Here is a 26,669-nt window from a genome sequence, read left to right on the forward strand (position 1 = left end):
GTATCAGCAGACACTCCAGCTGGAGTTCAGCAGATAATTTTGTATATGTACTATAGAGCCTGGTGGAGCTGGTATGCTTCTCTGGTCCCACAAACCAGGCTGGACCACTGCAGCTTGAGCTCGCAAGATCACACTTCTCTCACTCCTCACTCACTTACCTTCTTCCAGCTCATAAGCCAACCACTCTGCCCCGCATTGTAGTGCCCTGCAGCTGGGGTGGGGGAAAGGTGGGTGGGTGGGGGGGGGGGGGGGGGCTGCCCCAGATCTCTGGCTTTCCACCCACAGCCCCTCAGTCAAATATTAATGAGGCTCAGCCCTTGATATGGTCAGGTTGTCCAGCATTTCAAATTTGCCCCATAATTCATTTGAAAACTCTTCCCCATTAAAGGAAAAGCAGAAAGGTTTTGAGCCTGGCCAACACCATGGGCAGGACTGTAATGCATGCGCACGGAGGGAAAAATGTCAAAAAATGTTGAAAGTGCACAGCAAGTAAATCAGCATCTGAAAGAGAAATACTTGCCAGTGTGAAAAATTAACCCATTTATCTCCTTTTAACCCCCCTACCTGGGTTGATACACATCCACCGTTCAACACTTTTTGTCATTTACACTGCTGGACACAATTAGCTCCTGCACATCCGAGCTGGCTACAAAAATCTACTCGTGGTGAGTAGTGTCCTAAGTTCTAATGGGCCAGAAGGCCGATGTAGTCATTCGCAGAACAATCCATTACAACATGTTAAGGTACAGTTTTTAAATGTTCTCCTTCTTTTGCACCCACTTTCAGCCATTAACATAAATTCATGGAAACTCATGTACAGTGTGTCTATTACTATGACAACCATGTGCTAAGCACACCGCTGACATGGGTCTTGAAAATTCTGTAAAATTTCCACCAACATACCCTCACACTCATGTGATCACGAAAATGGAACTAAAAATAAATTGAAGGCTTGTTTTCTTTCCTGAAGGTACTTGTCTTCAGTTTAAAGATGACTAATGCCAAAGGCAATCACTTGCCAAATTGGTTAAGCATGATGTGCAGCTATGCTGGTTTGAATGTCAACTTTGCAAAGTTTGGTTTCTGTGGCATGTGGATGCATAGTACAAGCCTCAAGAGCTGGTATCAGGAGCTAGAAGGAAAACACATTTTAGTGTTCCTCTGTGCTAAGAAATATCCTGACTCAGGAAGAAAATAATAAAATAATGGCATGATAAAGTGGCTGATGGAATATGCCTACATGGTTCAGAGGAGTCTCAGCATTTCTCAACATTATAGAAGAAGAAAACACTGATAATGACCTGAAGTTACATTGGGATGGTCGGTTCCTGCAATAACACAATAACAACTATGCCACAAACTTCAATGCTGGGATTATGGTTTAGCGCAGAGCATGAAGACCATTTCAGTCCATTGCAGACTACTTCAGTTATTGGAAACAGAAGCAAACTGAGAAGCGGGAGAATTGCAGAACAGGTGTTATGATTTGCCAGGCTGACCAAATCCACAAGGGAAAGCACAACGATTTTGCAATTTGTATTTATTACGAGAAGGCTTGTGCACTGAGTCATAAGTAATGAGTCCAGTACCACCTTTAGAGATTTTAAAGATTAAATTAAATCATTTATTAACAAAAGGTCAAACTTAAACACACAGGGATTACAGTTACACAGTTATAAAAGTTCCCAATATTTCTACTTAACCAGACTCCCAACTACATACCCCCTTTTAAAGCAATAGTCCAAATAGATTCCAAATTTATAAAGTTCCAGCAATTTTACCACAAGCACCCACTGGACAATGGACTTCCAAAGGCTTTTAACATAACTTTCATTACTCAAACAGCAAACTTCTGCAGGGTAGCTAGAGGCTTCCCCTCCCCCCCAAGTCTGTTTCAGTCACCTTTCAAGATCTCACACAGCCACACATCCTTCTTTAAATATGTTTTATCCCTTTTGATTTGTAAATCCCATTGTTTCCACTTAACTTTAGAAGTTACCTCCCCCAGAATATAAAAATCTTTCATGTTCTCATTATGGCCAGCACTTTTGGGAAGAATCAACATAATAACCTTGTCTTATTTACCTTGCCAGTTGTAAAAATCTTCCATGTCCTTTCGAAAATCAAACACTTCTCCACTTATCTAAAAATGCAACTTTCATTCACACCATATCTACTGACCTCACCTTAGCTTTGCTCAGCTCCATTTCAAACGCTTATACCTCACTTCTTAGACAGTTTAAACCTTGCAGTCTAATTGTCTCTAATTTAATTAAATTAGCCCCACATGCAGAACCATGCACACACACACAAGCCTGCTTTAAAATATTCCACAATAATATTAGGAAAAATAATAGTTTCTTGACACAGGGCTCCACTGATTTTGTTTGCAGTAACATGTTTGGGCTGATTGTCAGTGTGAAACTAACTTACTGAAAAATTGACAGATTCACCATTTTTCTGGTGACTTTTTCAGCAAAAATCATTGTTAGCAGCAATTTCACTACTAGCACAATAACTGTGCAAGTCTATTTGAAATGTATCATGGCAGGTTAGAGATCTCTTCTAGCTTAGAATATAAGAATCTCTATTCTGTACATTTATTAGGATTGCTAACTTACCAAAATTAGCTCCTACTACTGGAAAAACATGTTTCTCCACGTGGAGATAGTTAGAAATACAGATAAATAACTCGGGTTTCCTTTTCTCTGATGGAATCTGCATTTGAGGAAAATTGCGTATCTGTGAACTTGCTCTGTGGCATGGAAGTGTCCTTCCCTTTTATCTTACTTGAAATTGCCTGATCTGCAATTCATCAAATAGAGCTGGCGTGTGTAATCTTTTTGTCCAATATCACGTAACCGTAATCACTTAGGGCAAGCAGGCTAGTTGGCTGTGGGGCTTTGAAATTATTTTTGATTTTGATTAATTACTAAGATAGTTTTTTTTTAATTTTCCAGTTGTCTAAGCTTCACTTCAAGAGAGAAATATATCAGCAAATCACATTAATTACCTCCAGCCTATATTGCCTGGAGTTTGGATGAGAGGTGATGTAACTGAAATCTATAAAATTCTGGGCTTGAAATGGTAGGTGCTGAGAAAATGTTTTCCCTAGCTAGGAAATCTAGAACATGGGGGCACAATCTCATAATAATCAGCCATTGAGGGCTGAGATAAGGGGTGCAGAGAATTCAGAGGGTTGTCCGGCTGGAACATTTTCCAGAGATGGGCAGGGATTAGGCCATGAGCAGATTTGAAAACAGGGCTAAGAGCTTTAAAATTGAAGAGCCAGCCTACGATCCAATGTAGGTCAGAGAGCATAGGAGTGAGGGGTGATTATGATACAGGCAGCAGAGTTTTCGATAAGCTTTAATTTATGCAATTTGGAAGATAGGCCAGCCTGGACACCATTGGAAGAGTCAAGACTAGAGGCAACAAAAGCACAGCTGAGGGTTTTACCAGATGAGCCGTAAAAAAGGAATGGAGATGGGCATGTAGGGAAGAAAAAAGTTAAATTAAGAATACTACTTAGAGGTAAGAGGTGAGTCAGAGAATGGATTCAAACTAGAGAAAGAGAATTCAGAGCTGATGTTAGGAAGCATTTATTCATACGTGAAGTAATCAGTACTTTGAATGGACTCCTGGCTAGTATAATTGAGCATTAAAGTTCAAAGTTATTCAAGAGCCAGTAGTCTGATGGGAGAATTGTATGTTTTTGTTCTGGATAGATGAGCCAAGATGGACTGTATGACCTTTCTGGTTTGCACTTATTCGACACCTTTGGGCATGAATGCAACATTTTTAATGAAGACAAGTGTTCATTTTTCAGTTATTTCATGAGAATAATTTGGCCTGTAAGAATGTGTTAATTTAGAAATGGGCACAAATTACAGCAAAACTTCATCTTTTCTGATTATACTCAACCTTTGTCTTTTTTTTAAAACTCTTTGGAATCATGGGATGTTGGCATCACTGGCAAGGTCAGCATTTGGTACCCATCCCTAATTGCCATTAGAGAATCACTGAATAGCACAGAAGGCCATTCAACCCATCATTGGCTCTTTCAGGGAGTAATCCAATTAATTCCAACTCCCCTGCTCTTTCCCCATATCCCTGTAATTTCTTTCTCCTTCAGTTTTTCTTTATTTACTTTATCTAATCCCTTCAAGATTTTAAACATTATAATAAACAAAGAATCTCCAACTTGGATATGATATGTTTCATGTAAGATCTACTTTGTCTAATAAGAGATTTCAATTTCTAGCCACGTGGTAGCTGGAATCATCGATTCTTATTAGAGGAACAGCCTAATGTTTATTAATTCATTTGAAAGCATTCGGGGTGTAGTTGGGGTCAGCTCAGCTAGCCATGTATGGAATGACAAAGGTTCCACAAAGCAAATGTGGTTTGGATGATGTTATGCTATTTATCTAGCAGCCAAATTAGAGCACAAAATCACTATAAATCTCATGTCTAGCCTCTCACAAGATCAGCATTTAATTCCTAAACAAAGAGGTGATGCAATGTCCACTTAAATCAGGAAACTTTGACCAAGTGATTTTTAGTTCTGCTCCTTTTTTCTACTTGAACTATTTCTCCCAACAGTATTAGTTTAACATACATTTCAAAAAGCTAATTTTGAGAATATGAGTTTAAGATATTGAAATCAGTATTTTGATCAGGAAATCCTCACCACCAACTGAACATTATAATGAACATTCTGTTCATTATAAACTCTAATTCCTATCAGCTCTCCTGCTCACAAGTCTGGCCTGGATTGACAGAATCTACCTAATGTTTAAGAGCTGTCAATATGGAACAAATGCTCACCGAAATCTTCAATCATAAGCTGCATAGCTGAGGCGACACTTTGCACCAAAAACATAATGCAGTTAAAAATGGGTTACACAGGCACTGGTTGGCCTTGTGATATCAACATATTCTTTTGTTACTCTCGTCCTTTTTTCATTTCTTTCTCTTTTTCTTATAATTATCTTTCCCTCTTCATTGTTCAAATTCACTTACGGATTGCTCTTTTTGCACAGAGGGCTAAGGTAAAATGTAGTTACTTTTTATTAAGTCGAATATTTATCTAGGATTGTGTCTCTGACCACTTCCATATGCGAACTCCCTACGAAGTTGCCTAATATTGAGGTGATTTTCAGTGTGCTAGGGTTAAACAGAAAAACTTAAGTCACTCTAGTTTAGACACTGACTGCATCATTCTGTCTACCACGTTGTTGTGTGGTAGAATAAAATATACTTCTGAAAAGAGAAAGGATGGTTTTGTTTTGTGTTGAGTCCCTTTGGAGCTGGTAGAAATGCTGTGTTGCCTGCATTTCTGTTTTTATGTACTCAGCTTATCTAACACAAATATGTCGTAAGTGCATAAATTATAGCACAATTGGTTTTTGGTTCTGGTCGTGCATAGCAACCAAACTAGCTGCTCAACATTTCCTCCTGTCATTTTTGCGGTGCAAAGATCTGCTACCTTGGCAGTCACAAAACCATCTACTGAGTTTCTGAATTGATGGTCACACTTTTAAAGCAGTCAGTTACAACAATTATGAAAAGACAGGAATTCAAACTAGCCAGAGTTTCCAAATAGCTGGCTAAAATAATTGCAAACCTAGGCTTGCTGTGAATCCTAACCTACCCCTAATTTACCCCTTGCTGAATCTGTAGCGCATCAGACACTACTTGCAATTACCTACATAATATCGCATCTCAATACAAGAAAGCGTATAACTATCAAATCATTGTACAGAGCACATACACTGAAAATCACTGGACAACCTATATTTACACATTACCTTTAACATAAATAAATGTTCCATGGTATTTCAAAGGAGCATTATAAAACAAAATATGATACCGAGCCACATAAGGTGATATTAGATCTGATTTTTAAAAGCTTGGTCAGAGGTAGGCTTTAGGGAAGAAAGTGAGGTAGAGGCGCAAATAAGTGTAAGAAAGGAATTCAAAAGCCTGAGGCCGAGGTAATTGAAAGTAAGCAAACATGGGCCTGCAATTTCCACTTGTAATGATGCAAAAACAGCATTTGCTGTCATTACAGCATAAAACGGACAGCAACTTCTGGTGTTGTACACGTGCAGTTAAACACAGAAATTGCTATTAGCGATATCCTGCTCTTCCACAGGGTGTGCTGTTGCAGTCTTCATTGATGCAATCAACACAGGGTCATTGATTTGACATGAACTTCAACATTTTATATGCTATTTTTGCTGTGAAAAAAAACCCAAAAAGTCTTGCTCAATCAGGAGTAACGACATACTAAATTATAATCTCTGGCCCTGAAAACTAATTCTACAAAAGTGGAATCTCATTCCCTCTGAAGAACATTTAAACATTGCATGATTTTTGGAATAAAAATTGTTAAGTTTGATACATCAGCTTCTCCTTTAATTCTGTGTGTTATGTCTCAATCTCTATTTTGCTTTCTGTATAATGATTGAAATATGGATTATAGTCTATGATTTTTAATCCCATGCTTCGCTGTGAGAATCCTTCAACCTGACAAAATGATCAGCCTGGTTGCTGCCGGCCCTATTGCTGAACATCACAGATCCTCTATAAATGGCAGCAAATTCAAAATGATGTTGGAATCAAGGATATCTATGCTTTGGAATCCGCTAAACCTTTGTGGGCAGTTTTTTGAGATTGAAATCCAGGCCGCTGTCCTTATGTGCTTCCATAATACATTCAAAAAAGTACATGACATATAAAACCATGAAATGTATTAACTATCTATTAGAGCTGTGCATGCTCAGGATATAACTCAGCTGTTAGGTGCAAGAAGCTTTTCCACATGCCAAATATGATCATACAGTACTTTCGAAATAATCATTTTAACAAATTACACTTTTAATTCAATTTGGCATGCTGTTTCTGACAGTGGTTAGCTTAAAAAGCAGAGCTTAAAAATCAATTTCAAACTAATACTATTTTCTATCTAAAATTAGTGCAGTAAGTTCCTTTTCAATTAATTTTCACCTGTGGAATGCTACCTGCTTTCACAATATCCATCTAACAATGCAAACTTAACAAGTGTTTTGTAAAAGGCATCTTATTTTCATAGTCACCTTTCAGCACTTTATCCTGGGCAAGAGTGGGCAAAGTGGTGCAAGAATGGAAAACGCTTTGCACTTTTCAAGAGGCAAAAAGCTAACTAAAGGAGCTTGCAGTAAATATAAAAAAATCAAGTGGAAAGAAAATGGTGAGTGGACTTGGGTAGCTCGCACCTGAATTGCAGGCCCATGGGCCCACTCGCCAACTCGTAAAATGACGGGGGTATACGTCGGGCGTATGTCCCGACGTCACCCCGTGTCATTTTGATTTTCAGTTCAGCAGGCGCGCAGCCAATTTGGCCGTGCTGTCAACGGCCTATTAAGGTCATTTAAAAACTAATTAACCTGATTGATGGACCTACCCGTCCAACCTCAAGGTTGGCAGGCAGGCCGGGCCTCGGAAAAAACATGAAACCTCATCCATGGGCAGGATGAGGTTTCATGAGGGTTTTAAAAATTTTAACAAATGTTTCAATTAAAGTTATGGACACGTCCCAACTAAAGTGACAGTGTCACATGAGGGGGCATGGCAGGGAAATTTTTTTATTGCCTGAAATACAACTTTTACATCGGAGCCGATCTCCCTGAGGCAGCACTTTGCCACAGGGAGATCTGTGCGCGCGTATGCGTGAAAGAGCGCACTCCCGCCTGAGGGAATACCCCCCCACCCACACAGGGGACGCATAGCACTTCCTAGCGGAAGTCACGCTGGGTGGGCCTTAATTAGCCCACGCACCTAAAATGGCAGCGCCCGCCTGCGCTCTCTCTCTCCCCCCCCCCCACCCCCCAACCAGGGGTGGGGGGGAGAATGTTGGCCCATGTTTGCTTGCCTTCAGTTGCCTAGGCCTCAAGATCTGGAATTCCCACCCTACACTTCGCCTCTTTACCCCACTTCCCTCCTATTCCTATACAACTGCTTTTATTTTTGTCCTACTACCTGGTGGTATAGTGCTGGCCTTCAAATACACTTTGACAGGTAAAGGTTGATGTAGCATTTTGCCATTTTAAATGCTGACATAAAAAGCATGGCCTAAAAGTCATGAAACAGAGAGTAATGCTAAAGTGGACAGGAAGTGTGTACAATATCCAACACACAACACATAAATGATGTACAACTAAATAATGACTATAATGCCCAATATCAAGCTGATGAAAGTCGAATGCACTGCCATAGTTTGGTCTACGACAGCCAGACGAAATGAGCAACAATTAGAAATAAAGGTGAATATAACATGCAAAGTTCAATAAAATCTAAGAAAAGGATTAATAAAGCTAGTTATGTCATAAAAACTCTGCACTTTTACTCAGTAATATTTTCCCACTTTCTGACAGACATGAAAAGTCTGCAAGCATCTAATTGTGGGAAACAGTCATGTCCACTAGAACGGATACATCAAAGCAAACAGTTTCCTAGAAAATGATGTCCCTTTTTAAAAAAAAAAATGGTTTCATCACTTTATTAAAATACTTAAGTTAAACATGCATTGTAATTACAGTTCATAAGAAAACAGTACTATGTTTTACAGGGGATCGACGTACAAGTTTCAACCAATCATTTTATCATTATCTGTGTCTATAATGGAGAACGCAGATATGATAGAAACAATGCAGATTGTTTTAATTGCATGGGAATTTCAACAGCAAACATATAACTCTATAATGAACCTTATGTCCAAATTTAATTGATAATGTTTCTTCAAACTCTACAAGCCATCAAAACTGCCTTCCAGCTCCAGTAAATCTCCAAGTGGTAACGATTCAAAACATAAAGGATCTGCACTTGTAGACATAAGGCCACTGAATCTATCCGGTGTTGCTGGTGACAAATCAGGCTGCAGTGTAGGATGGCCGGGGAAGAAAGAGTTTTCATAGTTTGTGGAGCCAAATGGAAAATGTTCTGAAGGAGGAGGATATGTCTGAAAGATAGGCAAGATGCACAAATTAATTAAATTTGCTAACAACTTTATAAATATTCTTGTGATTTGCAATTAGGAAAATATTTTTGAATGTTAGCTATCATTTTTGATTTATTACAGGTCAAATTGAAAGTAGGCTTTCAACCAAGTGTTATAAAATGTTTAGGTACTTAATATGCAAGTCTAGAACATAACAGGAGATCAAATTTGAATGTTGCTGATAATAAATCCTACAACTACATTATTTCTGTAAAGTAATACAAGTTTTAGGTTATTACGCTCTGCCTATTAATGATTTCTGCTTCAACCCTGGTGATGTATAATAAATCTTGTATGTGCTTTTTTTGAATAATCTGACAGAAAACTGTACCATATCATTTAACTGCCACAGTGTTTGAGTTGGCGAAACAAATGAAAGATACATCCTACAGTGATAAAATTCAAGTTGGGTAATATGCAATATCTGGAATGGCAGGGTAATCTTTATTAAAGGAATCTAGCAGTCATTTCTTCATTCTTTTACACCATTTTTTCCCCACAAGAACCTGATATGAATTGCGTTCATCTTTCAATTTCCTGCATTGAAACACATTCAAAATTATTGGGTCAATAATATTTTAACATTACACCCCTGAAAACGTGAAAAATTTATCATACAGAGAGTAACACATTAGCCCCAATGCTAAATGACACATAAGCAATGAGTGGACCTGACTTCAAAATATATTCACAACTGATCAAATCCATTCACCTACCAGGCATCTTATTTACACAAATATTGATTTTAATATTGTTTCTGCTCTATGTGAGGAAGGTCATTCTGTTTTATAGTAATGGAAAAGGTCAGGAAAAATAGTTGTTGAATGTGATGTGCATCAATGAAAGTTCAAAGAAAGAAACAAAGAACAAGAATAATATAGCAATAAATAAAGAGAGAAAGGGAGGAAGCAGCAATTCAGTAACAGCAATAGAAAAAAGAATAAAATATTTTGGAATTTTACTTCCTGTTTAGTGCAGTCATTTGGTAACATGTGGTATCAGTTTGTTCTATTTCACAATTTGGCATTTGGTGACACCGTAATATAAATACAACATTGGGATGTGATTGGGAATGCCACAACCACTGCAGAGGTAAATTGTACTTACCATTTCTAGGTGGGTGCCCTGGACAACATGGTGAGAGACTCGTCTGACCAGCTCAATGATAGATAAGCCTGACAGAGTACCACCATTTTCCTCTTTCACTTTATTAATAAGTAAATGAAATACATCTCTGTTAAGATAAAACCAAAGGATAAAACTAATCAGATTACTGGCTTGCAAGATTAATCTTAAACATTACGTGTCTCAAATTATTCAACAAAAAACTGCTAAACCACAATGTACTCACTGAATGTCCATAGTTTCCAATATGACCCCCACTTTTTGGTCAAAGCTAAGCACAGCATTCACAAACACATGCAGTGCACATGCTTGAGAGGAAACTATACTAAACGGTGATTTAATTTCTTTAAAAAAAAAGATAGCTTTTGCTTATAAGCCAGTCGCCCATTTAATAGCAATTTCAAACACCTGATTCCAATTAGTGAAGTTGCTGCTATTTAAACAAGGTACATGAGTCACCTTAAAAGGTGTCCTGACACCAAGGACTAAAAATAATTAGCAAGATTTTATTACTTTCTGTGCTTCTCAAAGCATGCCCATTCTGTAGCTGACAGGCACCTTAACTGAAAATTGTTACTTTCAAGCTAGGTACTAGGAAGATTGTAAGCTTATTTCGGAGAAATTAACTCATACATACATAAACGTAGGTGTAAGCCTGCATTTTACTACTCTATTATATCGCTCATCAGCACTTCAACAGGTTACACCAGGGATCTACTGGTGGCATTCCCAATGGAGTCAAAAGATGCAGAGTTCAAACCACAGTAGAGTTTGGGATCTGTACCAGATGGCAACGATCACCATTCAACATGAAGTAAATATGTTTGTACTGTAAACACGAAAATAAATAAAAGCTTACGTGCTTGTTGTAGGGAATTTGAGGAAAAGTTGTTCCATTACTGCATGATAGGATGATCTTGGTTCTGCAAGTATAGATAACCCACGTGAACTGCTAGCAGTGGATGTTCCAATAAGTGGCCTTTGAGTCTGTAAAGCCTGGAAGTCTTTATTGCTCTTGGCAATTGCACATGCAGACAGTAAATTATTGAAGGGTTTGTTAAAGGATTTGGTTGTTGAACCAGAAGGCTCAAATAAGTGGTTTTGACAATTCTCCAAAGCATGTGAAGCTCGTAACGTAGTGAGAGAAACATCTGGGATTCTTAATGATTTTCCTTCAGTTAAAGCATCTGGCATTTCCAAACCACCACTGGCAAGCTGAAGAGGAAATGACCTTTTTTGACCAGCCAACATTCTAAACTCTAATTCAAGGTCAGGTTGGCTATGATCCAATTGATCAAGGCCTGAATTAGGCTGCATGGTTGGTAGTGTTGAGTAACTGGGTGGCCAAGCAGCTGACATGTAGGTGTCTTTTTCTGTTCTCAGTGATGTTTTTGCATCAAGTCCTATATTCCTGGATCCTGGTGAAAACCAGGCACCTTCAGCAGAATCAGAGTTTCCAGCAAATGCAACACGCTGACCCATTTCAATTGTTACAGGAGATGGTGAAAGTCTTTGTTGATTTGCAGAATACTTTTGATGTTCAAATTTGTACTGAGATGGCATCAAATTACAAGAACTTGTGGAAAATGCATCATTATATATTCCCATATCCTGGGGCCAAGAGGCAGCCTAAAAAAACAATTATTAGTAAACTTCCATTAAATCTAGCATGTTAGGCACATATTTTAGTATGTTTTTATTCCAGATATATGTGAAGAAGTAAATTATACACTGTTAGCCAAAGGTGGATATAGAGTGGTGGTTTATCTGTTGAGAAAAGTCCATGGGTGTAGTGGTGTGTAGGGGGAATAGGTGGCTGGCCATGTTATCCCCCAGTTTGCAGGGGTGCTAGGCATGAAGCTTAGCAAAAGTCGAGGAATAGACAGTGCAGGCTGGTGATTCTAAGGAGGCAATGGTGAGAACCTCAATGGAGGCCTTTTTTGGAGAATGCAAAGAGAAGCACATGGGGTAGCTATGGTATTCCATAGGGTATTCCATAGGGTGCTCATTTAATGGGGAAATTAAAGCCTGGGATGGCAGCAGCAGTATAGGAAGGCAGAAAAGTAATCATGATTGGGATTGGGGGTGAGGAGCGCAAAATACTGAAGAAGGGAGAAAGGAAAGATGACATGAGAGTGGCAAGAAGGCAAGGAGACAAGTGGGAAAGGCCCAAAAGGAAAAAAAAGAGTTAGAAGTTATGGGCTCACGTGTGTGTTTTGGCTACCATTTCAGACAAGTTCAAACTATAAAATATAGCAGAGATTAGGAGAGACATGCCTGGGCAGTAAATACAAGACCTTCCCTCTTAGTCCAGATACCTTTTATCAGATGGATCAGAACCTGTTGCACTCAAGGCAGTTGGTATCTTAAGTGTAATCACAAAATGTTCCAGTATGTAATTAACCAACCATCAGCCCAAAGGTGCAAAACTTCACCAATTGAAAACCTCACTAAATATACCAAACAAAGCGAGACTCATAAATTCAGTCTCACTCAGTTGGTGCCTGCGATGAATGATCTGTTCTAATTCCTGGGTAATGTCATTGATGCCTGGTGAGCCTCCAATAGTTTAATGCAGGCTTGTCCAACTCTTGGCCTGCGGGTCGGGATGTGGCCCCTGAAGCTTCTGAATTCGGCCTGTTAAACTTATTGGGCATTCAGCTGACTTATAGATGAAAAATGCTGTAAACCTGCTCATCTGATCAGAGGCTGGTTTCTCTCTGGATTTGTTGCTGATAGGCTCACTAGTGAGCTAATCAGCAGCAAATGCAGAGAGAAACTAGCCTCTGATTGGGCAAGCAGCAAAGGATGGGAAGGTAAGATTTGGAAATAAGTTCCAGGGCCCGGAACCCCGGGTGGGCCCGCCAGGAGGCAGCCGGGGCGGGATCCACCAGCGTCTGAGTGAGTGAGTGAGTGAGTGGAACCTATTAGAGAGTGAGAGTGGCGGGGAAGAGAGAACACGGAGGGGGGGGAAGAGAGAACGCGGAGGGGGGGGGAAGAGAGAACGCGGAGGGGGGGGGGAAGAGAGAACACGGAGGGGGGGGGAAGAGAGAACACGGAGGGGGGGGGGAGAGAGAACACGGAGGGGGGGGGAAGAGAGAACACGGAGGGGGGGGGAAGAGAGAACACGGAGGGGGGGGAAGAGAGAACACGGAGGGGGGGGGAAGAGAGAACACGGAGGGGGGGGGGGAAGAGAGAACACGGAGGGGGGGAAGAGAGAACACGGAGGGGGGGGAAGAGAGAACATGGGGGGGGGGAAGAGAGAACACGGAGGGGGGGGAAAGAGAGAACACGGAGGGGGGGGAAGAGAGAACACAGAGGGGGGGAAGAGAGAACACAGAGGGGGGGGAGAACACAGAGGGGGGGGAGAACACAGAGGGGGGGGAGAACACAGAGGGGGGGGAAGAGAGAGAGCACGGGGGGTGGGGGGGTGGGAGAGAACACGAGAGGGGGGGAAAGATGGAACACAGAGGAGGGGGGAGAGGGAGAGAGATTGTGAGGCAGAGAGGGAGTGTGTGCGAAAGCGGAGCCTGTGCTGGCGGAGCATATCTGGGGGAGGGGGGAACCTGCACGGTGGGGTGGGGGAGGGATCCTGCGCGGGGTGTGTGTGTGTGTGTGTATGCAGGGGTTGGGGAGGGGATTGTGCACACACGGGCAGAGTGTGTGCGTAAGTCTGGCTCACTTCCAATATCAGGGTTCTCATTCACCTTCACCCCCACACACCAACATGCATGCTCATCCACTCTCATTAGATGAGGGTAAATGAGTGAGCACTCTGAGACTGGGAGTGAGGCAGACACACACACACACTCACTCTATCACTCTCTAATACTCATCTCTATTTATTGCTCATTTTTTTTTGCTCAGCAAGCTGTTTCTCTTTTCATGCCTCAGGGATTTTTTTTTGAAATTCACGTTTAATTTAAATAAACTTCACCTTTCCTAAATTTGCTCATCAGCCCCTTGAGTGGGAAAAATTTTATATGTGCGTCCCCCCCGCCAACCCCCACCACCACACGAGAATGCTGCAGAAGCTGGGTTTAATGAGTATAAAGTACGTTGCATATATGCATTTTTAATTCTTTCCTGATCCAAATTTCATTTGTTTGGATTCTTGCACACTAACCGCACAACAAAACAACAGCAATTCATCCTATGATTTGCAGATCTATCAAACGCTAATAAGTAAAATATCCTTGCTGCTTCACATGGTTGTACCACTGTATGTGTAGAATACTTAATGTAATGTGTATTCACAGAGTAACACAGAGTTACTCTGTCGCAGGGCAATAATCTTTCCCAAAGTGGTACCAGAAATGAAACTATTCTAAACTGCAGAGTCAATATTAGCCAGAACAATTTTTTTTTAGTTTTTAGAACACGTATTGAAGTTACTTTAAACAAAATTAGATCAATCAAAGACAAAACTTAACTGCCTGCTCTAAAGCTACAGAGGAAAGATTCAAAGGCAGATTATTCTAATCTGCAGGCCTGCAATATGGCCAATCACATGCTTGTCACCCAAAATTAATTTTGCTTACCCAACACTTCCAAACTACTGCTTGCTACCATTTATTCTACTTAACATGCTGGTCAAAGAAATTCAATAGAACATTTGTGTCTAGCAACATTTTGTCCATTACATTCGCAAATTTCACATTCATAAAACAGCAGCAAGCAGAAAATTACAAACAAAAAACCAAGTAATCAAACTTCCATTGCAAATCTATTGCAGAAACTAAATAGAAAGCAAACAGCACTGATATAAAGAAAATAATATCACCAAATGCTTTTTAAAAATCCTTTTGGAAGCTAGCTTGATTTCTCATGGCAAATTTAGTAGAGGAGATGATAAAGGCACCAAAGATTTAAAAAGTAGGCAAGTTTAAAGATATCCACTGCAACAAAAGCTTTTCTGTCAATTTTAGATAGTTTTGTGTTAGAAAAGGAAACATAATCAAAGCACATCTCTCCAAAACTGCAGAAGCAAAATCAAATTGGTTGAAATCTTGATTAATTTCCTTACAAAAAAAGCAAAACCAAATAACTAATCAATTTCTTCTGAGACTAGGCCAGCATTTGGTGAACTTTTATTATGAGTAATATTCTCATCTGGAAATTATCTTTGAATACAAAATGAAGAAAACACACAATTTTGCATTGCTGCGGCAATGCTAAGGAAGTCAAAAATAACCGAATAATAAAAATAAAACTTACATTGACAAGAGTAATTTGTTCTTGAATTCCTTTTATTCTTTTTTCCCACATGTCACAAGTAGCAATGACGTCTGGAGAATTAACATTCCTACAAGATGTAATTGGAAACATTTGAAGGAACAAATATGCCAATCTACTTTTGAACAGTTAAGGTGGTCATAATTTCTCATTTTAAATGAGGGGAACAATATTATTTTTGCAGCCAGTAAGCACTGGGCAATTCTCAGTGAGGTAACTTGGATAACAAATGGTTATGCAAGCAGTTTGGAACAAGTTTAGAAGAGTCAAATCCTTATGGGCTACGATAGCAATGCTGTGTACCATAGAATCCAGAATGGTTATAGCACAGGTGGTCGTCATTTGACCTTAATATGTATTTAATATAAAATGACTACCTTCTTTTAAACCCAAAGGGTGTTCTTATAATGGCGTGATTAATGTGTAATTTGGCAGCAACTTAAATTTTCTTAAAGAATTAATAATTTACAGTGCTTTAAATAGTAATTTAATAATAAATTTTACTTTAAAAGCTTTATTTTCACGCACCATGGTTGCAGAAAATTTAACATGCCTTGTACATGAATTGGAGTATTTGAACTCTTCCGAGTTTAAAATAATCCTGCTGCAGCAGTGAAAGGTCTTTTAAGACTCAAAAATTGCCTGATTCAAGCAATAGAAAATATCACTTTTAAACAGTATATTGTGTTGCTTAGCAGAAAACATGAAAGCAGAAAATGCTCAATTTAACCATAACAATACTTTCACTCAGGTACCTTCTTTCTACAAATTTACTGAAATACAAATATAAGCTGAAAAGGTAGAAATCCATCTAAAAGTACATGGCCATTTCAAATATTTTCATTAGTTTATTTTGTAATATTTCAACAAGTTACATTTCATTTTATTTTATAAAAGTTGTTACAAATCACAAAAAGACAGTACAATAGAAATGCCTTTATTTAATTCATGCTTCAGATGTTTAAGTTACGTGAATGAAATTCAGCCACTACAGTTAAGAATTGTTGTCATCTCAAGTGAAGAAGGGGGAAAATCAGTAATGACCAAAAAATACTGCTCTTTTCGTGCATAACTGCACTATTATTTTGGTGAAGGTTTTTTCACATTTCTTTTCAATGAGGCCTTCTTCTCAACCACATCCTTAATTCTTAACCACAGGAAATGGCATTAAGACGACAAGCACAAAGAATTGGGTGGGACCCATGAATGGACAAATTGTACATGAATTGTGAAAAGAACAGACTTGAAGGACACTTGAATGCCCTTTTCTCAATTTTCACTTTTTCATGTTTAATCAATTTTATATCTGTAAAAAAATGAAGTTACATGAGACTGAAAGGTCAGCATTCATCCCACTATCAAATCCTGTTTCAAGGTTTCATCAATTGTTACAAATACCAAGTTTATAGTTTTATGATGTTTCTGAACTCTCTTTAAAGTAAACTGGTGGAATGAAGGGAGTCATGTGACCTGCTCTAGGCTCTGCATGACAACAAGCTTGTGTGGCTTGGTTGTTAAAGGCTAAAAGGGGGCCCGGGTTGATTTACTGGGATGAAAGTACAAGATATTCACAATTATAAACAATGGCAAGAGCATCTGTGTTGACAGAGTCGGCTGTTAGTCTCCAGGTCACACAGGAAGTGTTAGGAATGTCAGGTTTTATAAGCCGTTATACTTCAAACTATCTATTCAATTCCAGGATAAAATGGAGTTTGGGGTTTAGAGGACAGCTAATTAGCATTTCTACCTGGATGCAAGGCTCATATGATTCAAACTGTCATGGGGTGGACTTTAAAGGAGGAAAAGTCAATAGAAAGCCATTCTGATATCGGGTTGCAGGTTTCTTTAAGCATCAAAGACAAATCAGCCTGCAAAAATCTGCGAGAGAGAGAGAGACAGCCAGTCCTGCGCCTGAAGCAGAGAAAATACTGTCTTTATTATTCACCATGGGGAAGACAGGTGGGAGCTTGGGCTCAGATAGAAAAGACTAAGTTCGTGAGGATTTAAATGAGGCTGGAACATACCTAACATTGGCAAGAGGGAGGAATCTTCAGTGTAACTCATCATGAAAGTAAGGCCTGGGGTTAGAAGTTACGTGGCTGGAAAAGGAAAAAGGTAAACGCCATCCAGAGCATATATTAGGAGAGAGAACAAAGTGTCTACTTAACGGAAAACGTAAAGTGTAACCATGGTGGGGGATTCTCTTCATTTGCAAAGTTAAATGGGAAACTTTTCAGTAGTTTAGAGTTCAAGTTGCCTAGAAAAATAGTGTTTGTTCAACGTTGTTTTGAGTTTGTTTGTTACAGTAAAAGTCTTAAAACTTGAAATGTTGTTGTGTGATCCTTCCAGTCACTGGAATTCAAATGTTTTTAAAAAGTTATCGATCTCTATGGTGATCAGAACACAATTCACAAAAAATCTACCCAAACCTGTCTCTGCTTTCCGTTGCATCAGATTTTGATTCAATGTGGTGTGCAACGTTTCATCAAAGTCAGCATTAACCATACTGAGTGATGTTCCAGGAAACCAAGTTATACCTCGCATTCAACTCGTGACTTTTTTGCTTATGGCATCCACAGGTTCACGTGTCTTTTTAACATTCAACACACTACAAACTGTATTGAACACTTACCGACTCTTTTGTGTAGTGTAAAACTTCACATTTTCAACAGCCTCCTGAAGCAGGTGATTAAGAAAATATAACCTTGTGTATTTCTTCCATTCTTGAATTTGAGTCTGGAGCAGGAAATAATCAACATATAGAAAATATGTATAAAAAAGGCAATTTTACTGCCTTTAATTCATAAAGAATAGACCAGATATGTAGTAACAAACAGAAATTGTATTCTTCTGCCATTAGTGTATACTCTGTGAAACATTTATTCAGGCAGATTACAACTTGTACATTAATGTTACTGAACCATCCACTAGGAACGCCATGACTCAGATATCTGTGCTCCTCTAAATCAGGTCTCTTGAGCATCTCTGATTTTAAGTGCACCAACACTGCTGGCCGTGCCTTCAGTTGCCTGGGCTTAAACTCTGGAATTCCCTCCATAAATCTGTTTGTCTTTCTACCTCTCTTTCTTCCTTTAACATGCTCTTTCAAACCTACTGCTTTGTTCAAACTTATAGTCATCTGCCCTAATATCACCATTATGTGACTAAGTGTCAAATTATGTTTCATAACTCTCCTGCAGAGTGTCTTGGAATATTTTATTACATTAAATATACTGTAAAAGTTGCTGAATTATCAAATGCTACACAAAGGATGGAGTTGAGAAATTTCATTTTGACAATATGACTTTATAATGCTAGTTTCATAAATTTACATCTGCATTGAGGATCTCCAGAATTTGCCAATGTGTTACAGGCCTGAAAGGCATCAGTTAAGATGCCATTGGGCAGAAAAGTTAAGTGATGCAAGTGGTTCATTTTGTGTGTCCTTATAACTATAGTATAATATTGTAATAGCCTGATAGCACAGCAATCTGATAGCTCAGCATGCTTCATCAACAAATGAGCTATGAAGTGGAAAGATCCAGGATTGATAACCTGCCCCACTGCATTTGCACGTCTTAGTCATTTTCTTATGGAAAGATTTAAACAGAAGTTAGCCATTTTTGCTACCAGGCCACTCTTGAATACACCTTGGTGATTTATTCTAAGCAGCATTGGCAGAGGCTTGGGAGCAGCTGCAGACAGTGCTTGGACCTGAGAGGCCAGAGCTGAGAAAAATGGGAGAGAATCAGTAAGAATGGTTTCTTTAAAAAAGACTGTAATCTAAGGTTATTTAGGGAGTGAGGGATGTGGATTATCATAGAAACAAACCTAATTTGACAATCCACATGAAATAGTTCAGTTTATCAAATCAGCACTATGAACATTAAAACCTTTCTTTAAATCTATAAATACTAGTAGTGGCAAATAAATTCTACACGATCGAAAATAAACCAAAATTCTCTAAGCGAGTAAAAGTAAACCTAAAGAAAAAAATCCAAACATCAGATTTGTTCAAAACTGATTTCACTTTTGTCAGTTCTGCACAAATATTTATGCATATGTCATTTATGTAATCTTTCCCGGAAATAAGTACCTCAACAGAAAGCAGTCTGTTTGCTGACTCTCTACAATTTTCCTTTATCTTGCGACAATTTTTCTGCAATTTCTTCCTGTCACTGATCCATTTTTCCCTGAAAATAATAGTCAATCTATTGATAAAGATAACCTCAAAATGGCTGCTACTTGTGTATAGTATTAACAGTGACAAACATGGTACAGCTCTAAGAATTAGCATATATTTAAGCATTTTACTTCAACTTCTAATATTAAACGGCTTAAAATAAGTGTAGTGCAGCAAGAAGCAGTAGAATACCTTTCTTCTTTTATTTTCTGAACCTCAGTATCATTTTCATGAATAGCTTTTTTGGACCTAAAAAGAAAATTCACATTTGAGATTTTATCCTATTATATATAACCTACCTCTTTGATCAAGCTTTTGGCAAACTGCCCTCATATCTATTACTTTATGTGCTGGGTGTCCAGTTTTGCTTCATAATGTTTCTATGAAGTGCCTTGGGAGGTTTTGCTACATTAAAGGCACTATATAAATACAAGATTTTGCCGTTTTCAAGTACACATTCAATTTCCTTAATTTAAGTAATTAGAACAGACTGCCATTTTCATTGACAAAAATGAGAAAACACTAGTTAGCAGCAATTATTACCGTAAACCATGGTGTATAGGTCAACCTCCTTTTTAGCCACGACATGCTATACACACATTAGTAGTTGGCCTTAATCTTTCTCCTCGCAAATGCATGTTTTATTTACCAGCACCTTATAACTGGGCATAAGTTTAGGAACAAAGGCTGAAATTTTAGCCATTTCAAAATAAATATGCCTGAAACCAAAACACGATTGAATTCTAAGTAATGTGAAGATTACATTAATTTCTAGGTCTAAACCACAATGTTCACAAATATTTACACGTCAGTTGAAGTTGCAATGACCACAAAAGGGCAAAGTTGACTTGTGAACAATTGACTTTCTCACCTAATGTATCTAAATTCCATTCAAGGTCAGAAGTGGTAAGTTACCCATTCAATACTGAGCGCAAGCCTCCCAACATGACTCAACAGAAAACCAAGAGACTCTGAAGAGGTTTTACTAAAATATCAATCGTTTGAAAAGCTGATAAGGCCAGTTCCTGAAACCTGCCAGTTGACTCCAATGGAATTAAATATTACAGAGAATATATGACACAGAAATAGACCATTCGGTGCAACTAGACCATGCCAGTGTTTATGCTTCGCTCAAGCCTCTTCCCATCTTTTGTCATCTAAGTCTACTATCATAACCATATATTCTCCCTCATATGCTTGTCCTGCTTCCCCTTAAATGTATCTATGCTATTCCCTTCAACCATGTGGTGTGGTAGAGGGTTTCACATACTTACTACTCTTTGGGTGAAGTTTCTTCTGAATCCCCTATTAGACTTTTTGGTGACTATCTTATTTCAATGGACTCTAGTTATGCTCTTCCCCAGAAAAGTCGTCATTGGGCGGAACTTCACGGCCCCTCCCACTGGTGGGATCCTCCAGTCCTGCCGAAGTCAATGGACTTTTGAAAGGCTTGCCGTATTTTACGGCCCGGCCCCTGCTCAGACGGGGCTGCAAAATTCCGCCCATTGTCTCTCTATCCACTCTCAAAACTTTTCATAATTTTAAAGGACCTCGATTAGGTCACCCCTCAGCCTTCTTTTTTCAAGAGTGAAGAGATAAAGCCTGTCAGTCCTTTCCTAATTAAATGTTAATCAGCATGCGAGTTGCAGACGCAAACTTGTCAATGTGGATCATGGTGTCAAATCCCAAATCCATGCTTATCTACTGGAGTTTATTTCAACCAGATGGCTCTGAAACTGTAGCCAGACTTTAAAAAATCATTCTTAGAATAAGGCAAGGTTGGCATTTATTGCTCAACTTTGTAACTCGGAGGCTTCAGGAAATCTATTAGACATTCAGGTTCATCGTACCTTTCTAAGTTATTCTTCATAGATTTAAGTTCTTCCTGTTGCGCACTGAGTTCTTGCGATTGATATTTTCTTTGATCATGAAGTTTCTCTTTTTCAGTCTCCAACTGTACCTTTACTGATTTGAGTTCATCCCTCAGTTTCTGTTACAAAGAGAGTTAGAAAGTGAATAATCTTAATTTAATTTGTTATATTTTGTGTCTATTTCCATTTCCACTGTTTTTCACTGATAAGTTAACCATACATCCTCTAAAACCCTGAAAAAACTAATGCATTTACATTATGCTTAGAGGATTTAAAAAATATTTCAATTAGAATTTTAAAAAATGATTTCCCACCAATCATTAGGATACTCATTCCTCTAAAGAGTGCAGGAACAATTTCTATCTTCTATCCAATACAACAAAACTCACCTCCACCAAGACTCAAGCACATTGTTTACTTTTGTTTGCCGCTTCAAGTTCCACATCATTTTAGAATGTTGAGAGAATGAGAATGGATGAAAAATCTATTCAGTTCTCAAAGTATTAAGAAATGTAGGTTGATGATATATATATTGTAACAGGTGCAATCTAGCATATACCATGGGTAATATGGGACTGATTTGTGGTTTCAATTTGATGTGATTTTAAAATTTAACATTGCTGTTTCTCCTGTAAAATTTGTTCCATCTGTCATGAAGAGATATTGTCTCTAATGTTATTGGAAATTCTTAAATTGGAATTGTGGTAGGGTCTGTGTCTGTGTGTGTCTATGTATGTGTGTGTGTCTTAATTGGATTAAAGCCAGCCAGTCTGGGTGCTTTGATGTATAATAGTTTTGAGATGTTAAATAGATAAACATAAGGAAATTAAAAGGTAAAGTGCAATTTGCGTTTGTCGAATGAACCATTCAAAAGAATAGGTAAAATCTTGCACCTAGTTGGGAGACACCAAGCAATGTATTTATATAACCAATAAAATTGGTGGAATGAAAGGATTATTGTTAGGAGAGGTAAAATTAAAAAACCTAGTAATACAATAGAAAATTTATATTCAAAGGGGAAGCTAGCTAAACAGAAAGGAGTTTGTGTGTAAAAGTCACAGGTATTTAAGATCTATCCAGCCTGTAAGCCTACAACTGTGTTTGCAAAGAAACCAAATTGCAAGGAACCTCACTTTGAATTCGTAAGGTCAAATGTGCTTTGCCTGGTGTCTGTTTAAAGTCTTTGAGTTATTTTTGCCTTGGTGATTGTGGATTTGTGGAATTTGTTTAAAAGTTATTATGGTAGTAATTTGTAGACATGTGTACATGTTTAATTTGTTGTTAAAATAGTAAACGTTTAATTTAGTTTTATATAAAAACCTCTTGGGGCTTGGTGGTTTTATTCCTGAATTCAGAGCTGTATCTCAAGCATACCAATTGAAAATACAGATTACGACAGCTGTTCAGGTTTCTGTCTGGGATTTAAACAACTCAGCCTTTACCAACTGCTGTATCGTAACACATCAAAAAGCTTTAAACTACTGGTAGACTTTTTAGCTTATCTAAGCACTAAGAATTCTTGTTATCCCATGGTAACACTCGCCTTTAATTATTCCCATTCCTTTAAGTATCATTTGTTAATTTTCCATTCCTGTAACCATTGAGTCATTATACAGATTCAAATTTGTACTATGCCAATGAGCTGATCTTGCTTTCTGTTGGAGTCTAAAACTTATATCCAATCATTTTGGGTATGAGCAGACTCTGATTAGAACATCTAGGCCTATTCTTGTTGATCCAGATAAGAGCTATCATTATATAAATTAGTATTCCAGAATCTATGCACGATGTTATGAAATATTAAATCATGTGTTCCAAGTTAATAGCATGGTAAGTCTAAATTTTATGCTTATAATCACAAGTCAACTTTGACAATAGTGTCAAGTTTTATAATGAAGTTAATCCCACCTTCTCATTGAACATAAGCTGTTCATGCCTTTCTTTGAAGGTTTTGATTTCATTTTGAGTGTCAGTACAAAGTTGAACGTACAATTTTTGTGACTTCTCATAGTTCTGCAAAAGGTGAATGTTCTCATGGTAAAGATTCAAAAAGGTTCTCTGCAGGTCAAAAGACAAACAAAACCACATAATGTGCATCTGGCATCTTGTTCAGAACGAAGACTACTCATGCAAAAAGAATTATTAGGTAAACATTTTGTTTGGAGAGAGGGCAGTCTCTCATCACAACATCAACAAACATGTGTGAAGTGCTTATTATCTCACCAGAATGGTTATTTAAATGTTACTTATTACTGACCGCTAAAAGTACAGGAATTTCATTCAACAGTAGATTAGTAGAAAACATCTACAACAGAATTGTAGGATTTTATTAAATTGAAGGCCATTTGCTCCACCATTTTTGCGCTGGCTTTCGGAAAGAGCTTTCCATTTAGTCCCATTCCGATTTTAATAATATCCTTTTTTTCTGCTGTGTGTTAGAGAAAAGGCTAAAAACTATTCAGAATAATGGGTAAGGCAGTAACCTCATTGATGTTCAGGACTTGATCACACAGCTTATGCTCTTAACTATAACTCCGATATTGAAGCTTTACAGTCACTGCAAGATCATCATTCTTACCTGTCAACTGTATTAAAAACAAGTTATGTATTTACAGTGATAAGGAACAATTTAAGCTTCACGGTTACTGACATTTAGAATCTTTTTAAATAAAAGAATGGCTTAAAATCATTTCTGCTTAGAGGAGAGTTTAAGTTTCTGATCTTACCTCTTTGCTTTCAAACGGTTTTATAGGATCAGTGAGCACTGTGGCATTGCTAGTCTTTATGTTCTTTGAGAAGAAAAGGGAAAGAAAAGAATCAGCATATATTCTATAATTTTATACAACTATGAGCATTGGCTATGTATGAGTAGTATGTACTCTGGGAACAAAGTATCACAATATATTTGAGGCATGCACAAGAGTGATGGTTGACTACAGGAATTTCCATACCGCATCCCATGGTTTTCTAGATATGCTATCTGTTTAGCATATGGAATTCAAACTAAGTTTATTCTCACGATTTTTCACTAAAATGTTGTCAAATGCTGGCTTAAATCCATCATTAAATCAAAATGGATTTTCTTTTTCTTTTCTATGTTTAACCAATTTTATACCTTTGGTAACGATGCCTGAATAAAGAGGGGGAAAAAAACAGCAAAGGTCTGCATGTGTCTTACTAAGTTTTAGAGCATTTGGCTTATGGCCTAAAGTAGTTTCACAGACGAAAGTTTCAGAGAATTACCACCCACCAGACAATTAAATCCAATAAAACATAAAATATAAGTCATGTTTTCTGCCTACAATAAAATCTATTTACAGTGATTGATTTGGCAAGGTGCCCATACCAGCAATAGGTCAGATGATGATGATTAACATACAAATGTCTTAGTTTCCGCACAAAACTAAAAGAGCTGCAATTACACAGGTTTAAATGGGAAGGATGTTGCAAAGCTGCACAAATAACAATGCTTACCATTTTTTATCCTTTAATGAATACACATTTCTATAATGTGTAATTACAATATTACATACTGTAAAATGCTTCTTCATTTGAAACACAGACAGCTAAAAATTTAAGTTTACTTACAGGAGCAGGACATTAAAAAAACTTAACAGGGAAAATTCCCAACTGGAGAAAAATGGAAATCAAAGTTATATTTTCACTTACAGCACAGAAAGAAGCCACTTGGCCCTTTGTGCCTCCGAAAGAGTGTTTCTGATGAGCTCCACCTTCCAGCTTTTTGTCCGTAAACCTGTAAATTTCTCAGCCTCAAGTTCCTATTCAACTCCCTTCTGAAATAATTTATGAAATCAGCTTCCACCTCTCTTTCAGGTGGAGTGTTCCAGGCCCTGAACATTCAATGAAAAAAAATCTCATCTTCCCTTTTGCCAATGATTTTAATCCATAATCTCTGGTTACTGAATGATTCATCTGCAAACTTCATAATGCTGTTCCCTACACCTGAATCAAGGTCGTTTACAAAAATTGAAAATAGTAATGAGCCCACAATCTTTGGGAAACAAAACCTCTAAGAAATATTCATCAACTGCCAATAACCTGAGCCAATTTTGTAACCTTAGTGCCACTTTCGCCTTAATTCTTTTGGCTTCCAACTTCATGTCTCGTGTGGAGTTTTTTTCAATGCCTTCCAAAAGTCTACAGATACATCTACTTGAACATACATCAACTTCCTCTTATCTCACCTTCCTCTTACTTCACCAAGGTATTTAATTAGGTTAGTCAGACATGAATTTCCTTTATGCTGGTTCTCCTTGATTAATCCAGGCCTTTCCAGATGAAAGTTATTTTGTCCCTGATAATGGCTTCCAAAAACATCCCCAACTGATGTTAGGCTGCTTGGCCTGTGATTTAATGGTCTATCTCTCTCCCCTTTCTTGAATAGTAGAATAACGCTCACTACCCTCCAGTAATGCAGCACTGCTCCTTTACAAAGATTTTGCCAATCTTAGTCAATTGATCTGAGAGGGGATGAAACTAATAAAAAAAAGTGGGAAAATTCTCTGTAGAACCAAACCGTCACTGTTAAAACATACCATGGATGATCAGAAGTTAGTAACAATTACAAGAATTAACTTGTTGGAATTAGAACTATTCGCCTACCTTACTGACAGCACTGTGTGCATCTGGTCCACTGCTGATTTTTAAGGACTGTAACTTAGAATAAGAATCATCTGAGCTTGCTTGTTCCTCTGCTAACGAGGCAGATAGTGTACCATGTTCCCCATCTTTGCGTTGCGATGTCCCATATGCTTTAGTCTTGCGTTTATTCTTTTTATTGGAATATGACTCCAAATTTATCGAGTAAATCTTATCTTGAAGAACCTTATCTAAATATATATTGGTGTTTGAGTTTTGCACCTTTTCTTCTTTTGGTGCCCATTGATAATAATCTGTCATTTCAGAATCCACATAACTGCTTTCATTCAGTTTAGATGCTGACTCTTCCAAAAATCTGAAAAATCAAAAGTTATGAACATTTTTTTTTAGCTTAGTTTAGTGCCCTTAGATATGTATCATTTCAAAGAATGAATGTTGGTAACTCAAAGATATGCCAATTCACTATTCACACAAAGAATTTTAGGTATGAATTACTTTTGAAAAATAGTGACTGGTGTTTTGCAGACAGTACCTACTAAATGTTACCTTCAAATATTTATTCTAGGCCACATGGTAAACTGGAAGTATGCTG

At 38.0% G+C, this 26,669-nt stretch overlaps 1 protein-coding gene across 3 annotated transcripts in view; it reads right to left on the reverse strand.

The window, feature by feature from the left end:
* Nucleotides 1-8,494: 8,494 nt before the first annotated feature.
* Nucleotides 8,495-26,669, reverse strand: part of LOC144669712 (uncharacterized) — a 103,228-nt gene continuing 85,053 nt past the window's right edge. For 2 of the 3 annotated variants that reach the window (XM_078532185.1, XM_078532184.1), the window contains exons 29-39: nucleotides 26,081-26,432; nucleotides 24,184-24,246; nucleotides 23,366-23,515; nucleotides 21,437-21,576; nucleotides 19,779-19,835; nucleotides 19,500-19,596; nucleotides 18,036-18,139; nucleotides 15,386-15,473; nucleotides 11,028-11,797; nucleotides 10,151-10,277; nucleotides 8,495-9,004 (exon numbers count right to left, since the gene is read on the reverse strand). In XM_078532185.1, the coding sequence (XP_078388311.1) occupies nucleotides 8,792-9,004; nucleotides 10,151-10,277; nucleotides 11,028-11,797; nucleotides 15,386-15,473; nucleotides 18,036-18,139; nucleotides 19,500-19,596; nucleotides 19,779-19,835; nucleotides 21,437-21,576; nucleotides 23,366-23,515; nucleotides 24,184-24,246; nucleotides 26,081-26,432 (2,161 nt within the window). In that variant the 3' untranslated portion in view covers nucleotides 8,495-8,791. The remainder of the gene's footprint in view (nucleotides 9,005-10,150; nucleotides 10,278-11,027; nucleotides 11,798-15,385; nucleotides 15,474-18,035; nucleotides 18,140-19,499; nucleotides 19,597-19,778; nucleotides 19,836-21,436; nucleotides 21,577-23,365; nucleotides 23,516-24,183; nucleotides 24,247-26,080; nucleotides 26,433-26,669) is intronic. The other variant, XR_013573718.1, reaches the window with a different exon arrangement.

Source organism: Cetorhinus maximus, chromosome 2, assembly GCF_964194155.1.
Source record: "Cetorhinus maximus chromosome 2, sCetMax3.hap1.1, whole genome shotgun sequence".
NCBI lineage: Eukaryota > Metazoa > Chordata > Chondrichthyes > Lamniformes > Cetorhinidae > Cetorhinus > Cetorhinus maximus.